The 20,391-nt window shown below is 40.9% G+C and overlaps 1 protein-coding gene across 1 annotated transcript in view; it reads left to right on the top strand.

The window, feature by feature from the left end:
• Positions 1 to 20,391, top strand: part of LOC133053091 (craniofacial development protein 1) — a 102,354-nt gene that overhangs the window by 13,479 nt on the left and 68,484 nt on the right. Inside the window, exon 5 of the mRNA XM_061137913.1 lies at positions 6,053 to 6,172. Coding sequence (XP_060993896.1) covers positions 6,053 to 6,172 — 120 coding nt within the window. The remainder of the gene's footprint in view (positions 1 to 6,052; positions 6,173 to 20,391) is intronic.

The following is a 20,391-nucleotide window of genomic DNA, read 5'->3' as shown; positions in this document are numbered from 1 at the left end:
CATTAACATTGGGGAATGAGGAAAAGTAGTCATTTTTTTTTTTACCCTTCCTTATCATATAACCAGCTGAGCCAGTTAGCTCAGACTTTCCTAAATGATTCACCTTTTGGAAGAGGCCAGTCATGGAAAGTTTCTGCTAAATAAAGACTTTTCAGGAAGTTCTGATTAAGTGAAAATGAAGTTAAGATGGAATTTCTGCTGATAGCACTTGAATTAACTGTTGCTAATGGTGGGCCTTTTCCTGACAGGGATCCCTCTTGTGTATTAGAAGTGGTCTATAATTTAACTGTTCTCTTACTTGAAGATATTTTGATAGCTTCCCCCGCCCTTCTTTTTTTTTTCTGGCTGCCCCCATGGATCACGGGCTCTTAGTTTCTCAGACAGGGACTGAACTCAGGCCTTGACAGTGAGAGCACTGAATACTAACCGCTGGACCCCCAGGGAATTCCTGTGAATCTCTTCTCATTGCTTGTTAAAACTGTTCTTCTAGACATAGCCTCAGTGTACAGTATTCTGCTTGTTATTCCTTTGTGTCCTTTACCAGCGTCCCTGAGAGAAATATTCCAGTTAATAGAACTTTTTTCCCTAGTGAATATGAATAAGACTTTGACAGTAATAATTTTTTTTTTTTTTTTACTCAGAGGATTATACAGTTTCACAGTACAGTATTCTGTAGCTCAGGTATGGTGTGTGTGGTTTTTTTTTTTTTTTTTTTCATTTATTTTTATTAGTTGGAGGCTAATTACTTTACAATATTGTAGTGGGTTTTGTCATACATTGACATGAATCAGCCATGGTTTTACACATATTCCCCATCCCGATCCCCCCTCCCACCTCCCTCTCTACCCGCTCCCTCTGGGTCTTCCCAGTGCACCAGGCCCGAGCACTTGTCTCATGCACCCAACCTGGGCTGGTGATCTGTTTCACCCTAGATAACATACATGTTTTGATGCTGTTCTCTCGAAACATCCCACCCTCGCCTTCTCCCACAGAGTCCAAAAGTCTGTTCTGTACATCGACAGTAATAAATTTATAGAGATTCTTTTTCCTTATACTTTTTCCCCCACAGCTTATCCTTTTTTCTTTGCTTGCTTTATGGCACTTACCGTATATCATATTTTGTTATGACTTGTTTTCATGATTGGCTGTCCCAATGGACTGTGAGCCAGTCACGGCAGAGACCATGTTACATCTTTTTCTCTGTCTCACATGTAACACAGTGCCTGCATCTAGGTTGCTTTTTTAGATAATGTCCACTCAATTGTCTTAGATTGCTGGCAGAAACATATTGTTCATATTGTGGTAAAATAAGAAAACAAAGCATACTTTACATAAAGGCTTTTACTTTCCCTGTAATTTGGGGGCACATGATTTGTATCTTCTCAAATCACTAGCCTTCTGAGCTTTAATAATGCTGTGCCTTGATGTCGAACTTTTTACATTGTGGGGTCATGAGAGTTCCCTGGCAGCCTAGTGGTTAGGATTTGAGGCTGTCCCTGCTGTGTCCTGCATTCGATCTCTAGACGGGGAACGAAGGTCCTGTAAGGTGGCTGGTGTGGTCAAAATATTTATTTTAAATAAAGAAATAAAGTAGATTGCTGGGTCAGATGTTCTTCGGAGCAGCCATTTTATGGAAACTTATCCTTCTAGGAAATTTTTCTTTTTGTTGATAACCTCCCATATTTTCTCTTATTCTGAAATTCCTATCAGTTAAATTGATGTAATAGTAAGGCTAGACTTGGCTATGCTGGGGTAACAAATAAACCCAGGATGTCAGTAGCATAACACATGTTTGTTTCTTACTGGTGCGAAGTCCAGTACAGGTTAGGTAGCAACTCCATCTAATAACACATCCATGCAAACACACAGGAAACACATAACCTTCGGGGTTGCTGTGGCACGGGAAATCTGAGTAGATACATTTTCATTTAATTTGTCTGTTTTGAGAATGAGTCTTGAAACTTCAGCCCTGCCCTTTGAGTCTAGAACTTTGGTGGTTTCTCATCTTTCTGCCAAATAATGGATTCTGCTGGATTGGTTGCGGTCAGTAACCTGTGGTACCTGGTGGAGAAGGGAATCTGGGACCTGGGTGCTCCTGATATAAACATTCAGTTGGTTTTAACCCCACTCCCCTCCTCCACCTTCAGAGAATCCTGGTATCTCAATTTCCTTAGCCTTTGTAGGATATGGCTTGTTTATTGACCATTCCACATGGCTACAGCTTGAGAGAGCAGACCAAAGACCTCAATCAAGTGTTAACTTGTCTGTTTGCTTTCTATCTTCAAAAATTTAATTGATATCTTTCTCTTATTATACCTGTTCTTATCTTTTGTGTAGTTCTGCTTTGGTAAATTTATTACAACTATTTGGTAGGATTTTGGTAGGAAGTAGAAAGTAAAGCATGTGTTCAGACCAGCATTTCCAAGCGAAAGATTTCACTTCTCTTCATGAACCATCTTAGGTCTCCCCAGATTCTGCCCAGGGCAAGGAGATTTAAAGCAACTTTCCAGGCCAGTATTCTTGGACTCTGCAAGTCTAAGGTTTAGACATAAGTTTATTTTATTTTTTTTCTATTGCAGTGTAAGGAATCACCCCAAAACTTAGCCACTTAAGACCATTGTTTTATTATAATTTCTCTTCATTGTGGGGTGGCCGGGCTCAGCTGGATGGTTTTTGTGCAGAGCCTGTCTTGCAGTTGTACTTAGTGGCTGGGTCTGGGATCATCTTGATAGTTTATTTACTTCCTTGTCTGGTGTCTGGGCCAGGAAGACTCAAACACTTGGGGTCTGGAACAGGCTCCTTAGATATCTCTCTCTCCCTGTGGTATTCCCGTGTGTTCTCTCCAGCATGGTGGCTTCAAGGCAGACAGGCTTTTTATGTGGTAACGTGATGTTTTAGAGGTGTATTCTGAGAGAGAGAGCCACCTGAAAGCTCTGTATCGCTTTTCTCAGCAAGTCTTAGAACTGCCCTTTCCCCTGAACCTCGTGAGCTGATGCAGACACAAAAGCCCACTCAGTTCCACACTTGATCTTAGCCAAAAGGCTGAGGAGCGATACCCACTCAGTTCCAAGGTGGGGTGATACCCTCTCTTTTCACTGGAGTAGTGTCAGTTCTGGACAGCATGGGAGCTAGGAAATTTATGGCAACCATATTTGGAAAGTAGAGTTAAAAGATTCTCTCTAGCATTGCTGCTTAATCTCTGGATGAGAAAAAGTAACTTAACTCCTTAGATATCAGTGTTCTTACTCATGAATTGTAAATGTGTTAGCTGTTGGTCCAGGAATGCTACCGACCATCCCCCCAAAAGCGGTGTGCAATAATACCCATTTATTTGTTACACATGTGTTTCTCGGTGTCTGGAGTTCACTTCATCTAGGCTGGTGTCCAAGCTGCTGATTGGGTTGAGACTTTCAGCATGTGTCTTTACGCTGTCTTAGACCAGCAACTCCTTGAGGCATATTCTTATGGCTAAAGGGAGGAATTCAAGGGACAAGTGAAAATGCACAAATATATTTAAAGCTTCTTTTCTTCTCAAATCAGTGAACATCTCATTGACCATTGAAGTCATACATCCAAGCTCATCATCTGTGGAGTTTGGGGAATATCTTCTTGGTCAACAGGGAAGGAGTGTTTATTTAGGGGATGATGGTCTAATCTATCATATAGATTCTCCCTCTGTTTTTGACTCTTGACGTATCATGGAGAGATTTTCTTAGGACAGCAGTTGTTATTCAGTTGCTGAATTGAGTCTGATTCTTTTAGACCTCATGAACTATAGCACTCCATGCTTCTCTGTCCCCCGCCATCTCCTGGAGTTTGCTCATATTCATGTCCATTGAGTTGGTGATACTGTTTAAATATCTCATCCTCTGTTGCCCAGTTTTCCTCCTGCCTTCAATCTCTTCCAGCATCAAGGTCTTTTCCAGTGAGTCAGCTCTCTGCATCATGTGGCTAAAGTTTTGGAGCTTCAGCATCAGTCCTTCCAGTGAATATTCATGGTTGACTTCCTTTTGGATTGACTGGTTTGATCTCCTTGCAGTCCAGGGGGCTCTGAAGAGTTTTCTCCAGTATCACAGTTCGAAAGCAGTAATTCTTCTGCACTCAGCCTTCTTAATGAACCAGCTCTCACATCCGTACATGACTATTGGGAAAACCATATGCCTCACTTATACGGATGTTTGTTGGCAAAGTGATGGCTCTGCTTTTGTCCAGGTTTGTCATAGCTTTCTTTCCAAGAAGCAAGCAACTTTTAATTTCATGGCTGCAGTCACCATCTGCAGTGATTTTGGAGCCCAAGAAGATAAAATCTGTCATTGCTTCCACTTTTTCCCTTTCCATTTCCCATGAAGGTATGGGACTAGATACCATGGTCTTAGTTTTCTTAATGTTGAGTTTCAAGCCAGCTTTTTCACTGTACTCTTTCATCCTCATCAAGAGGCTCTTTAGTTCCTCTTCATTTTCCCCCATTAGGGTGGTATCATCTTCATAACTGAGGTTGCTGATATTTCTCCTATCAGTCTTGATTCTCACTTGTGATTCATCCAGCCTGGCATTTCACATGGTGAGATGTGAATTTCACATTTCCCTGGTGGCTCAGATGGTAAAGGATCCGTCTCCAATGTGGGAGACCTGGATTTGATCCCTGGGTTGGGAAGATCCCCTGGAGGAGGGCATGGCAACCCAGTCCAATATTCTTGCCTGGAGAATCCCCACGGATAGAGGAGCCTGGCGGGCAACGTGGGTTGCAAAGGGTCAGACACGACTGAGCACATACACACACTCTGTATATGAGTTAAATAAGCAGGATGATGGTATACAGCTGTGATGTACTCCTTTCCCAGTTTTGAACCAATCCGTTGTTCCATGTTCTAACTGTTGCTTCTTGACCTGCATACAGGTTTCTCAGGAGACAGGTAAGGTGATCTGGTATTCCCGTCTGATAATTTTCCAGTTTGTTGTGATCCACACAGTTGGAGAATGTGAGATCTTTTAGCTGTGTCACGTGGGATCCAGTTCCCTGCCCAGGGATCAAGGTTGAGCCCCCTGCATTGGGAGCATGGAGCCCTAGCCACTGGACCACCAGGGAAGTCCCAACGATTCTTACATGTAAAACTCTCTTTTTGTGCTACTTGTGATGGTGAAATAGTACCAGGTGCAGGAGTAGATAGTTCTTAATATAAAAATTTGGTTCTAGTCCCAAGAAGCCTAGAAGGAAAAAGAAAATTCTGTTCTTTGCAAATCTGGAATATAGGATTTGTCTGTCATTATTGTGAATGACCTGTTCGAACACTCAGAATAACACCATAATCTTGGACCCTCAGACAGACAGATTGGAGTTAAACAAAATTCCTCAGACATTTTTATTCACTTGGGAAACCCAAGGCAGACATAAGGCATTTCCCCTCTTTATCAGAAATTTCTGGCATCAAATTCATATCTTCATTTGATCCTTTAGGACTCAGTTTTATTGAGGCCAGTTTTCTCAGATTTGAAATTGGACAGGGTTCCCAGTCGGGTAGCTTTCTTCACTCCTAAATCATTATCTGTGTAGCTAGTTTTAAGGAATTTTGTTTCATCTTTGGGTTGTTTAAGGTATAGAACTGGAGCCTTCTCTAGAGTGTTCCCAATTGTTTATACTGTTACTTTTCTCCTTGAAACAATGCCAGTGTGTTTCTCCCAACTACTCCACCTCCCTGTTCCCACTTTGACTTAAGCGTGAGCACTAATGTGCACGTGAGGCGCAGTGGGAAAGCCCTTCCAGTCTTCACTTCGGTGATCTCACATGGGCTGTGATTGAGGGTGACGGTCTTGTGACAGAAGTAATGGAGGGGGTTTGAGAGACATCAGACTTCCATCTGCTGTTGTTTCATTGTTAAATTAATAAAGGCTAATGTCTGTCTAGAACTGTTGCAGTAAATTTTAACCATAACGCTCAGCAGCCAGAATTTACAGAGAACCCAGTAGTTTTTTCCTTGGTTCTTTATGCCTTTTTCTTAGATTTTGTTTCTCTCCTTTTCTTCTGCTTGTAAACTTGGTGTGTCTTTCCTTACAGGGTGATTAAGGAAGTGGATGCCACATCTAAAGAAGCCAAATCCTTCTTCAAGCAAAACGAGAAAGAAAAACCCCAGTCTAACATTCCTTCATCTGTGCCGTCACTTCCTGCCGGGTCAGGGTGAGTAGTCTTGTCTGAGGCCGAGGTGTACCTGGCACATTGGAGAAGCTATTTTCACAACAAGGGCGCCCTTACCTATAGCTCTCATGGCTCCTTTCCTGGGAGAAGGAATTCCACTGCAGTTCTGTCTTTGCTGAAATACCTGCCAAAATGGAGGATGCAGGCTTCTTGTTTGATTCTGAGCAAAGTCCTGGTTTACAGTGTTGGCCACAGAGCTGAACATATAGTAGACTTCACATTTTAAAAATGATTTTTGAATATAAATATCAGCAGTTCATCATAACTTGTAATAAAGATTTGAGTTGAATACTTCCTTCCACCCCAAGGATCTCCTAGGAACAAAAAAAGGTCAAGGGTGACTTACAAATAATTTTATTAGCACATTGTCAAGAACTTAACAGTTTTTCTCCCCTCATACTTTCCATAGTACATGAGTTATTTTGAGCTGAAGACTAGAATTCTTTCCTTGGAAGAAGGAAAAATTTCTTCTTAATCTACATGTAGGAAGTAAAGCCAACAGTTAAGTAGGAGGAGTCAGGGCATTCGCCTCGAGAGAGGTGAACATGGGCCACTCACTCCCATCACAGCACTGATCACCTGACTCCTGAGCAGAGCTCTCTCTTCTTGAGGTGTTTGGGGTGGAACAAGTCACCTATAGTTGATTTGCTGACCTTTCAGTTTGTTGCTTCATCCTTTCCCCCTAAAACGGTGAAGTTTTGTTTTGTGTTTTTTTTTTTTTTGTGAAGGCTGAGATAAAAATAGGAGGCTCTAAGCTAAAGCAACATGCTTTTAGCTTTCTAGTTATTATGTTGTCTGAGAGGGATTTTCTGCAGACCAGTGACTTTCAGACATTATTGATTGCCACTCACAATAAGAAATATATCTTATGTTATGACTTAAGTGAAGTGAAAGTCGCTTAGTCGTGTCCGACTCTTTGCGACCCCATGGACTGTAGCCTACCAGGCTCCTCTGTCCATGGTATTTTCCAGGCCAGAATACTGGAGTGGAGTTCTCTTCTGCATTCCCTTCTCCAGTGAATCTTCCCAACCCAGGTATCGAACCCTGGTCTCCCTCATTGCAGGCAGGTTCTTTACCGTCTGAGCTACCAGGGAATCCCTACATTGTGACTTAGTCTACCCATAAATATAGGTATGTATGGTGACTTCTATTTTATGTCTATTATTATGTGTAGTATATGTTTTTTGAAAGAGTGTTATGACCCATTGAATCAATTTCACAATCTCTTACAACCTGTATTTAACTAATACTGCTGTAGACTACATATAGAATTAGCCTTCTGCAGGCATGTCTCTGGGTTAACAGGCTTGTATCTGGTATTATTAAACAATGCCTCTTGCATTTATTGAAAGTGTTACTGTGAAACTTACTGTGGATTAAGTGCTGGATAGAAGTAAAGTCAGAATTTCTTCTGCCTTAGATTTCTAGCCTAGTTAGTTTCAAGTAGCAAAATTTTTATTTCTAGCTTCCTTGGGTGTTTCTTAAAATAGAGATTCTACTTGGAAACAGTGTTTCAGAAAATACTGTTCCATAATTCTGAAGGTAACCGGAGGAGGGAGAAGTGGCATCTTGGCAAGGTCACCTTGTTTAAGTCACTGAGTCAGTCATGAAAATCTCACTGTATTCTGTATTCACGCCTTTCTTTCTTAGAAAGAGCTACTAGCCTTTCAGAGATAAGAAATCTGCTATGTTTTAGTGGGAACCAGAAGGAAACAGATGGCATCCTCAAATTAGGACACCTCTAGGAGATTTTGAGAAGTCACAATGTAATAAAAGACTACACAGATAGTGTGAGTGCGGTATCCCTGGGATTAGTAATAATGAGGCTCCGTCACCACCCCTCGACCTGAGGGGCACGGCAGGGAGTAGCCTGTGGCAGTGAGGATAAGGAGGACCTCCTGTCGGGAGCTGAGAGCTGCGCTTGCGCGATGGATCATCCAGGGGGATAAATAACCAAATATCCCATTCCTCCCTCCGTCCTTTCTCTGCTGGGGACTCCGTTGGCCACTGAGGCTCATGAAAGAAAAAATTATCCTCTACTTGTTAAAATGCAAGGAAGATTTATTCAGGATTATTGCAGTAGGTATTAACAACTGTCACACTAAGGGGAGAAAGATCAGGCTTGACTTTTTAATTTTTAGTTTTTTTGGTGTCCGTTGCGTTACGATGTTGTGTTAGTTTTTGCTGTACGGCAGAGCGAGTCAGTTACGGTATCCATGCCTCCCTCTCTTTTGGGTTTGCTGCCTGCTAGGTCACCACAGAGCGCTGAGCAGAGCGCCTTGTGCTGGAGAGAAGGTTCTCATTATTCCCTGTCTCATGCACAGTGTCACAGTGTAAACATGTCAGTCCCCGTCTCCCAGGTCGTCCTGTCCCCCACCTTCCCCTGGGTATCCATGCCTTTGTTCTCTGCATCTGAGTCTATCTATGCTCTGTAAGTAAGATCATCTATACCAGTTTTTCAGATTTCACACATATGTGTTAATATACGGTATTTGTTTTTCTGACTTAACTTCACTGTGTATGACAGTCTCTAGGTCCATAAACATCTCTACAAAGGACTTGGTTTCATTTTTCTTTTTCTGCCTGAGTAATGTTCCATTGTATAGATGTACCCCATTTTCTTTATCCATTCCTCTATTGACAGACATGTAGGTTGTTTCCATGTCCTGGCTATTGTAAATAATGCCGCAGTGAACAATTGGGGTGCATGTGTCTTTCTGAATTATGGTTTTCTCTGGGTGTATGCTCAGTGGTGGGATTGCTGGGTCACATAGTAGGTCTGTTTTTAGTTTGTTAAGAAAGCTGTATGCTGTTCTCCATAGTGGCTGTATCAGTTTACATTCCTACCAACAGTGCAAGGCGGTTCCCTTTTCTCCACACTCTCCAGCATTTATTGTCTGTCGATTTTGTGATGATGACCATTCTGACTCGTGTGTACCTCATTATAGTTTTCAGGCTTAACTTTGAATACAGCAAAGAGAGCTGGGGATTTATGGCCAGGGAGCAGAATTAGGGGTGGGAGGATGGTCTGTGGATGGACCAGTGCTGAGCGGAGACATCAGAGGTGAGAAGATTCTGGCTCAACTGACCCAACAGGGTTCTTGTTGAAGGCGGGCCAAGGACTTATACATCAAAGGCAGGAAATAAGGAAATTGTTCATACTGAGCGTGGTCAGCTATCAAGGGTGGGCGATTCTGTTTAACCTGATTTAGCAGAATTCTTGCTAAAGTTGAGCTCTGCAAGCCCAACAAGGAGGGGGGCCGAGTTTGAGACCTCATGGAGAAGAGGTTTCAAAGGAGCCTGACTAAAGTTGGATCAAGAAGAGAGTCTGTTGTCAATACACCCATATGGGACAGCATCTGGGGCAAGGAGCAGCATGGAGATGGACACAGGGGCATCCAGATGGGTCAGCCAGTGTGTCCTTCAGCAGATTAAAGAACTCACTGCTTCGTGACAGCGTAAAGTGGAACTTGAGCTTCTTTGAAAGCTATAATGAAACATAACAAGATTACAAGGATATGTCTGGCTGAGTAAAAAAGTCCTCACAGTTTGTACATGAAAACAGGGACACATTTCATTAATGATACATGGACTTTTACTTTCTCAATAAATCCCAGAAGATGACCTTCAAGATTGAGATGATCATTCTTCTGAGATTTCTCTTGAAAAATGTCCACAGTGGTGGTAGTTTGCTTGGGAAAAGACAGGGTCAAAAGGAATCCCGTTGCTCTGAGGTGTCTAGCGGCGTTTTATCAGTGCAGACGTCAGTGTGTGCTGCGGGCTGCACACACACGGCATGGAGCGTCTTCAGGAGAAGCGTCTACAGGAGATAGCAGATGGATTGAATGAGATTTATTTAACGCAGGAAAGTATTTTTTCAGCGTTGGAATTGTTTCAGTTAATAGAGGTTGCCCAGCAGAAACACTTTGTTTGTTTATTTCTCTCCTCTCTAAACAGATTTAAGCAATACAGGAAAACCAGAGCAGGAGAGTAAAACATCCTGTCCCACATCCTTTGCTAGAATCATAGGAGCAAACGTTTGTAACTGAAAATGCATTTCCTCCACATGTTTAAAATAGTACACTGCTTTGGCTTAAAAAATCCAAAGTTTATGCTTCGGGGATAGAGTAAACCAAACATCCAGTTTTCACTGGAGGCAGGAATCAGAGACGACAGTTAACTCTACGGTTGGTAGAAGAAGCACCATACTCATCCTACTGTGTCTGAATTCTCCTAGTCCTGTCACTCTAAGCGCTCTATCCACTTCTCACCCTCCACTCCCCTCCAGCCCTGTCGACCAGTTGGATCCAGCTTCTGTCAGTGTTTGTGGGTGTTTGGCTGGTACATTCACTGCTTGTCTTCAACCCAGCACTTACTACTTATTTTATTCCAACAGTGGGCAGCCGTTAGTCCCATTCGAGTTTATGATCCCAGCCAGAGGCATTAACTGGTTTGGTTAAGGGCTTACTGTTTTAGATTCCTCTTTATAGACTGAGAATGATCTAAAGCAGTGAAACATAAGGGTTCAAGACATCATTTTCCTGTGTAATTTTGTGTTGTCATCTAGATCTGTTGAGGAAGGAGAAAAAGCTTCATTGTTGAGTCTCAGACATCATCATGGGTGGTGTGAGGTTAGCACTGTTTGCCTCCAAAATAGAAGAGAGGATTCCTCACAGTGTCACACTGCTGGTTGAAGACCTGTTGGTATTGAGTGTATTTGAGTTGTCCATCCCCAGGACCTTCACTTCATACAACAGAGTCTGTCTGAGCCATTGATCTCTCCCAAACTCCTTGGACATGAGTTAAAAAAACCTTGTTGACTTTTAAGTTTCAATATATAGTCTTTGATAGAGATCATTGAGCATTTCACTTCAAGCAACAAAAATCAAACATAGCCACAGTACTGGGTTGGAAAAGTTTCTAATTTTTTATTTTAATCTCATTATTAATCATTCAGACTTCTGATGTATGTTGATTTATTTTTTAGGCCATTTTACTTTTAAAGTAGTTACAGTCACATTGAAAGGGGCATCTCAAAGCTAGATACAATTATATTTCAAGTTTTTTGCCTGACAGTGAAGAAAGGACTTCCAAATTATTCACAGAAAATATATTTATATTAATAGCAAAAAAAAAAAAAAGACAGGCTACCTCAGAAATGTGACTTTCCCTCCAGGTTTGATGCTCACTGCCTGATCAGGTGGCATGCGCTGGTGGGCCTGTGAGTAGATATACATGATAAGGTTACTGAATGCCAGAGAAGGGCCATTCCCGGAAGAAGATAATCAGCTTATTTCAAAAGAATAAATATCATGAGTAAGTGCTTATTGGTAATTATTATAATTAAGATCATTTGAAGAAAGTGGGCATTCTAGACATGACCTGTGATATCTTTCAGATTCGTTTTTAAGAGAACAAGTTGTGCAGCACTTCCCCCAAAATGCTGTCTCTCTCCATTTTTATACACCTCTCTCTTCCCCACCACCAGGAAACCACTAATCTATCTCTGTCTAGATTTGCCTGTTGGACATTTCATGTAAATGGAATCATACTGCATTTCTTGTTTTGTGTCTGACTTCTTTGACTAGCATGACGTGTTTCGGTTTTTTGGCTGCACCGTGTAGCACGTGGGATCTTAGTTCCCTATCCAGGGATGGAACCCGTGCCCCCTGCTTCGGGAGCTTGGAGTCTTAACCACTGGACCACCAGGGAAATCCCTAAGCGTAATGTTTTTCAGGCCCATTCTTGTGTCTCTACTTCATTCCTTTTTATGGCCAAATAATATTCCATTGTATGACTGTACCTCTTTTTGTCTGTTCATTAGTTGATGGACATAGGATTGTTTGCTCTTTTTGACCGTTACAAATAATACTTCTCTAAACATTCATGTTCAGGAGACCTGGGTTTGGTCCCTGGATTGGGAAGATCCCCTGGAGGAGGGCATGGCAACCCACTCCAGTATTCTTGCCTGGAGAGTCCCCATGGACAGAGGAGCCTGGTGGGCTACAGTCCCTGGGGTCACAAAGAGTCAGACACGACTGAGTGACTAAGCACACACAAACATTGATGTACAGGTTTTTGTAGGGGTATGTGTGTGAACCTGGGTATGAAATTGCTGGGCCATGTGGTAAGTTGGACACATTCTTGGATAGGACAAGGAGCCATAAGAGGAGAATTCATGTGTTACCAGGAGATTCCTTCCACCGTGATTTTTTTAGAGCATGTGTAGTTCTGTATATAAGCTCTGCTGTAGGAAAAAGAGATCGGTGGGAAGCTGTAATGTCTAGTAACATTATAAAAGAAATGGCTAGATAAAAGATAAGGCAATTTCCTTTTGTCATAGTTCATGTTGGATGTAAGGAGAGAGGTTAAGACTTTTGGTTTGTTCCCACAGCCAGCCCTAAGCTTTCTACTTAGTGACATTTCCTGTTTGATGATAATTTGGGGTTTTACTTCAGTTGACTCAGGGCTGGCCCTGCGCTTATTTTATTACTGTTTGTAAGTAGATGTTCAGGACTTTCTCATTAACATTTGAATGTGACTTTGTTGCTCTTAGCGGATGTGGTTCTGCCAGTAGGAGGTGTTCAGGAACGTGTTGTGAGAGAGAGATTCTGGTGCCACATGACTTGAGACCATTGGTGCTTGGTAAGTGGGGCTCCGGGGTGCTGAATATCCTGTAGTGGAATTTTCTTTTCCAAAATGCCAGTAGTGTCCCCTTCGTGACACAGTTTTAGGGAGCTGGGATCCTTCACTTTCCGGTTTGAGACTCCTCCAGGGTAGACATTCACAAACCGACAGTTGATGAATCAGATCTGTCCTTGGATGTTTTATTTGACCAGTATTTAAAAATCAGGAGAGGGTGGCATAACACTTTGGATTATTGGCTTTTTTTCAGAAATAAGTTGTGCCCCTGTACCACCCACCCCCCCCCCCCCCCCCTTTCCTGACAGCAGGAAGGAACTGGAGCAGAGCTGAGGGGTTGTGCCCATTCCCATTCATGCTCCTCAGTTTTGCTGCCTGCCTGGTTCCTGTAGTCAAATGATTCTCACATGCTTGAACCCCCGTGTTCCTCTTCAATGGTCAAGTTAATTACCTTTTGGAGCCAACTTGTTCTCTAGATTAAGTATCAGGCTTACTGTCTTTTCAGATTGTAGGTTAAATGTTTATCTGCTTTAAAAGAATAAGTGGTTTCTGTTTATTGATAGTTTACCAGATTTAAGATACAGTGCTAAATGTACATGTATTATTCCATTTACTCCCGATGGACACTTGAAGACATAGGTGCTAACTTTGTGCCCGTTTCACAGATCAGGAAACTGAAACTCAGGGAGGTGCTCTTAATTTGTTACAAGTGCATAGTTGATGGATGGTGAAGCCTGGATTCCAGTCTAGTTCTACTTGAGACCAAAGCCTGAGCTCTCAGCCACTGTGCCTTATAACCACTCTTTCTTACTTTCCTAATTGACTTTTTTTGTTAAAAGTATCTCTTCAGCTTTATAACTGATGAAAGCCTCTTTGAAAGCTATTCTGTGTTTTGTTGTTTTTGAAGGGAGTGGGATGACTGATCCCGCTTCCTTTGTAAGCCTTTTCCCGGTTAACCGTGACTAGTCTGGGCTTCCTGTGTTACATTTTACTCTCAGCCTTGTCTCATGAAACTGAAGGAGCTAGCATATTTTAAAAATGAGTTCCAGGTTTGTTTAGAAAGCAGAGATACCACTTTGCCAACAAAGGTCTGTATGGGAAAGGCTATGGTTTTTCCAGTAGTCATGTATAGTTGGGATGTGAGAGTTGGACCATAAAGAAGGCTGAGCGCTGAAGAATTGATACTTTCAAATTGTGATACTGGAGAAGCCTCTTAAGAGTCCCTTGGACAGCAAGGAGATCAAACCAGTCAATCCTAAAGGAAATCAACCCTGAATATTCATTGGAAGGACTGATGCTGAAGCTCCAATACTTCAGGGTTACCTAATGGGAAGAGCTGACTCGTTGGAAAAGAGGCTGATGCTGGAAAAGATTAAGTGCAGGAGGAGAAGGGGGCAACAGAGGATGAGATGGTTGGATGGCATCACCAACTCAATGGGCATGAGTTTGAGCAAGCTCCAGGAGATCTTGAAGGACAGGGAAGTCTGGCGTGCCGCAGTCCATGGGGTCGCAGAGTCGGGTGTGACTTGGCACCTAAACAGCAGCAGCAACGGACTCCTCCTGAGGCCTGAACTCTGCATTGCAGAACGCTTATGTGAGGACCCCCACCCAGCTGCCAGGGCACCCGAGTAGGAGATATCCTTGTCGACTTGTTTTAAGGTCGTTTGTTCTTGCAACCATTTGTTCCAGAATAGGACTATCTAGAAACAGCTTTTAAGAGGAAATGATTGATTCTATCAGCCTCACTGGTACTGCTGTTACTTTACTTATCAGCTCCAGAATGCTCCTTTTTGTTGGGGCAAGAAAACCCTGTACCGACTTTTCACCTTCATGTTCTTCAATGGATGCTTATATTCTGCTTCATTTGGTATTAGCTTATTCTTAAATTTTTTTTTAGGTATATTCTACAGGTGTTGCAGGTATAGGGTAAGTGGATTTGAAATTGAAATTAATTCTTTTAAGATTTCCCCATGAATACTTGGAATATTCTGAATTTATTACAGGTGATCTCACCTCATGCACATTCTTGATTTGAAGAGATTGTTCCAGGCCAAGCTAGTAACTGAAAGAATTATGAATGGAGAGATTAATGATATTCCTTTCACCCCACCCTTCACTTTTTTGGGGAGACTTTTTGACATTTGGATCAAGTAATTCATGCATCTAAATGAGAACCCAAACATAGAAAAGCTGCAAAGTAAGGACATTTTTCCTTTGTAGTCACTCGGATGGGATTGAATGCCTCCAGCAAATACTGTGCCTCTAGAAAATGTCCCTTTTGGTTTCCCAGGTTGCCCAGAGTTGAACAAATTCTAGTGATCTTAGAAAGTCCTATCAAGGAGTTGCTTTATTACACAGAGCAACCTCCTTTTTAAAAACTTTGCCTTTACCCTTGAGTTAAAGTGGCAACAAGTCTAAGAGCCAGGTACCTTTATGTGTTATAAAATTTAAAGTTTTTATTTTTCTGTTTTCCTATACCCTTGATTGTGCCAAGTTTCTCTTGGTGTGAAATAGGAGTCAGGAAGATGCGTTGGGTGCTTCTTGGCGTGTCGGGAAGCGTAGAAAGGGTAGGTAGCTGCGGTTACGACTCTCGTGAAGCCCAGTTGGTGTGATGGTAGGAAGTTGATTTGGAAAAGATACAGAGAGGCCTTCATTTAAGGAGGAGAATTGTGATGCAGTAGGGGTGAAGCGGAAATATTTTGGTTATAACATGGATTTATTTATTTTAGTAGCTTTTTGTGCTTTAGCCTCTTTAAGTATGCACTAGAGGGCAGAGTTCCCCTGAAAAGATAGCTTGTCTTTTCACAGGAGAAGCAAACATTCCTAAAAAGATCGGGTATATGTGTACACTTTTCTCTAATGATATGAGATTATTCTCTTGGTATGAAATATTTTTATGTTTTATATATAGTTTCTACATTTTTATTTTATTAGAGAATTTGTTTTGTTTTCAATTTTACCATTGTGCTTAGAAAGTGGAAAATGATTTTTCCTCTCTTGAGTTCTTTCATTCCCAGTCCCAGAGGCTAATCGTTTTAGCCAGTTATCAGCTATATTCCAATCATTCCCTATATAATGCTAATATATTATAATATATGTACATTAAAACAAAAATGGACTTACTCTTTCTTCATTAATCTGCAACTTGTATTTTTTAACAATCTTATTTTGGGCATCTTTTCAGGTCCAGTATAAACATCTACACTTTTTTATGCCTGCATGATACTCTGTTGTGTGAATATTCTATAATTTGAATAACCAACCATTCCCTTATTGGTGAATAAGTCAGTTTTCCAGATTTTGCACTTAGGAATAGTTCTGTAGTTATCCTTGTAAATACATTTTTTTTTAAAAATGTTCTCATGCTATTATTTCTGGAAGACAGATTTCTTATAAGTGGAATTGCTGAGTCAAATGTGTGCACCTTAAATCCTTATAGATGCTGCCAAATAGGCAACAACAGTTTGAAATCTCCATTGTTATATGAGTTGAAGGGCACATTTCTGCACATCATTACTTTACTAGTATCCAAAGGTTTCTCCACAGTCATGTTAACTGATTCCTCTTAACCTGCTGGTTTGTATTATGGCTTAAAATTCTATCTCCTTTGAAAACTGTTAACAGAAACAGGCTCCCCCCCCCCCCCCCCGCCAGAATTAAACTAGTGCTACATTTTGGTGCATTCGTCAAATGTTAGAGAAAGAATAAATTAAGATTTTGGTGTCACCTATAGATTGTCTCCATGTCATATCAAATCATCAAAGTTAATTAATTCTCAGTCATTTAAGAGTTCAGATAAAAATCTGAGTTTTATGAACGCTGAGAGCAGTTGTAAGCCAATTTAGGGACTGTAGTATATTATAGATTCTTTAAAATGCTATGTGTTACTTCTCTCTTTACATGTCCTTAGTGGTGGAGGTCACTATTCCCAAATGTTTTCATGTCAGTGAAGAATGTCATTTGTCCTAGGAGCTTAGCAGCCAGTGATTCTTACATTCTGATCATGTTGTGATACAGGCATCTTGCTGATGTTTGGTGGGAGGTTATGATTATATATAAAGATGCATATTTGGTGAATATTTTTATTTGGATTGGGGAGTTGTTCTTATGAGAGAGGCTGAGTAGCTTTGTTCTCGTTATTTTGGTCAGAGATTGAAAATCAGGCTGATGTGAGGTCCAGCACTTAACTGTAGTCAGTTACTAGCCCTGGATTCTTGCCAAAACCCTGTTATCTGAGGGAACCTATGATAAATTTCATTCAAAATAATTTAAAATTTCTAACCTAGGCTAGTATTTCTGTATCATTAAGAAAATAGGAGATTCTGAATAAGTGTTAATCTTTAGATATACTAATAGTAATTCTGGATGCTTATGACCATAAAAAAAGGTCACAGCCTTTTGAAAGTTAGACTGCCCTTGAATTTGAAATGCTTACAATTTCAGTAGCTGCTTATTTGAGAATGAGCAAGAGCAATCCACACTTTGCATTGGCTTTTGCTTTAAACTGGGATCATATAGCCCCAGCTGCTTGCGAGATGGTGAACTGTAGCAGGTAGGAACCAAAAGAGAAGATTTTCTCTATAGTCAGAGCATGACATGTCTTATTTGACGTGAGAATTAGAAAGATCCAAAGGATCCCGTGTATAAAACACTCTTGATCTTGAACTCTTGTCTCATGTAACTAGTTTCAAAGAAAAGATTTGAGGGGAGTTTCCTTTAGAGCATTAACCACAGGCATCATGTCTGCTGCCCAGCTGTGTTTCTGTATATGCTGTGGGTTCATGAAATCCTAGTTTTTGAAAGCATTTCAGAAAGTCATTCTGATTTAGTTTACATTGGACCTCTCTGGTCCTCAATTTCTCAGTCTTGTTGTGGTGAAGCCAGCTTTCTTATTGGGCCAACTTGGACAATCAGCTATATGTTTTACGGTATCATAGAAGAATGAGCCAGGTAGAATTTCAGCACAAAGCCTTAGCTTTTGAAGTATCTGTCTTTATGAAACTGGAGTTATATATGTATTTTTTAAAGCTCCTTTGAAATAGGACTTTGGTCAGCACCAAAATGAAAGTGAAGGATCAGTGCTTCTCAGATGTAGTAGGGAAAGTTTGGATAAAGGCTTTTGTTTTCCTTACATTTATCAGTCCCTAGGGGAATTGATTGGCAGCGGAAAATGGAACACATCTCCTTTCTCCCAGTGTGGTATGTCATCTGCTTTCCACTGCCACCTTTTCTGTGTTTGTGTAGCGCTTTCTCAGGATTCAAAGGCCTCTTCTTTTTATGCATTTAACACTGTCATGCGTGTACTCCGACAGCTTTGACCATCTCTTCAGTGCTGGTAGTTCTCTGTCCGTCCAGTACTGCTTTTCTCCTGAGCTCCAGACCCATGTTTCTCATTGCTTGCTACAAGTTTATTCTGAATCCTCTTGACACCACAGTGGTCCAACATTTAATTCATTTTCTCTAAATTCTTCCATTTTACAGTACTGGAGAAATGGAGCCTGGGAAGCTAAGTAGCTTCTCAAAGAGAGCTTCTAAACTGAAGCTTCTTTCTAACCCATTTTTCTTACATGCTGGGTCACACTGCTTGTCTGTCTCTGGAGAGAGAATATACCACCGTTTCCTCAATCACTCATCCCAGCCTCAGTGCTGTCTTCAATTCTTTCCTTTCTTTTTCCTACCCTCCCCCTACCCCCAACTGCCCAATCCATTAAGTCCTTTTAATTCCACCTTCAGAATGTTCTGAATATTCGTTTATATTCTTTCCCTCTCTCTCTCCCTGCCTTCTGTTTATATTTCATCTTCACTGACATTGCCTCTTTTCTGGGTCTGTCTTTCTTTTTTATCTGTCTTGTAATTGAAATATTTTCTGAAGTCTTTGAATAGCTTGGACTATTATAATTGGTTCCTAAATTCACTTAAAAGACTGCAGTCTTTCTTCCTATATCCACCCTGGATGCCATTGCTGGAATGAGAGATTTGGGGCAATGATTCAGTTTAGATCCTATCACTTGCTCAAAAATGTGATTCTTTTTGCCTACTATTCAGTTCAAATTCTTTAGCCTAATATTAGTGAATGGATTTTAGTTCCAGCAAATCACACTTATTTTCTGTTACCCTATTTGACAGCCAGAGAAGGGTCCTTCCCTTTGCCCCATATTTTCCTCCGTCAGCTTATTCAGACTCCCTGTCCCCACCCCTAGGTGCCCTCATCTCTTCCCATCTGTGAGGATCCTGCCCATATTCCAAGCCTAGCTCTGCCCTCTCACACTCTGTCCTGATACAGACCCTCTCTCTTTATACTCCCGTCCCACTAATGGCCCTTTAAATATTTGACCATGAAGTATAGTTATTTTATTCCTCCTTATTCATGCCTTGAAGAGAATAAAACTCTTTAAGATATTTTCTTTGACGTTGAATTTCTGTGGTTTCAATACAGTGTGGATGGTACGGATTTAGTTTTGTTTCTTAAATCTGAGAATTCATGCCTTTTGAAAGTTCTGAAAATTTCTCAGGCATTATCTCTTTGAATATTATCTGTTTGCATTTTATCATCACCTTTTAGAATGCCTGTATGTCAGACTTTTCATTTTGTTCTCCACATCACTTCACTTCTTTAGTATTTTTCACCTCACTATTTCTCCGAGTTGCCTTCTGGCTGTTTCCGGTGTCCCAGTTCTTTACTTTTTCATCAGCTATGTCTAATCTATCTTAACTTGTTCACTGAGTTTCATTTCAATAAGTGTGTTTTCTTTTTATTTTTAGAATTTTTATTTGATTTGTTTGCAAATCTGCTTGTTCTTTTTCTCATAGGATCATATAGTTTTGAGGTTTTCTTTTATATTCATCATCATTTTATGTGTGCTTCCTTTGTAGTTTCTGTCTGATTGTTCTTTTATCAGAAGTTCTTAGAGTTATAAAGCTGTCTTTATTTCACTTGTTGTCTTTTATAGTGGATTATGTGCCTTTGTGTTTAGTATTCTTTATCATCTTTACTAAGGTTTTGTCTGTTGCGTGATCTCATATAACCTAGTGAAATTATATTTCTCTAAAGTGAGATGAATTCTCCACTCGGTGCCCTGGCTTTTTATGTTTTCTTTTCTTTTTTTTTGCTTTGAAGTTTCTGGAACACTCAGCTATCATAACTGGAGTAATTATGAACCTCAGCTCTGTGTGATAACAGGCCCCGGGTTCCAGTGCTCAGGAGATACTTTTTTCCCCCTTTTCCCTACTGTCCAAGCAGAGAGCAGCTTTCTTGTTTGCTCCATAGGCTGTTAAGTGAACTTTTCCTAGTCTATCCTTTCCCTGAAGATACATAGTTTCTGTTTTATTTGAGACTTTAGTTCTAGCCTTCCACCTTTTATAAGTCCGAGACTAGTCCTGTTATCATGTGGATAGCAAAACCCAGGGCGGAAGTTATTAAAACTTCTTCCCACCCCATTCAGCTCCTTGTAGAGCCAGTGTATCAGCTTATATTCTACCACTGTGGTTTTCAGTTCCTTCTTTGATCCTGGCACCCTGGGGGTTTCCCTTTTCTCTCTTGTGATTTAACTATGCATTGA

This window comes from Dama dama, chromosome 4 (genome assembly GCF_033118175.1).
Source record: "Dama dama isolate Ldn47 chromosome 4, ASM3311817v1, whole genome shotgun sequence".
NCBI classification, from domain to species: Eukaryota; Metazoa; Chordata; class Mammalia; order Artiodactyla; family Cervidae; genus Dama; species Dama dama.
The sequence above is the reverse complement of the archived record's forward strand: the minus strand, read 5'-3'. Positions and strand labels throughout refer to the sequence as shown.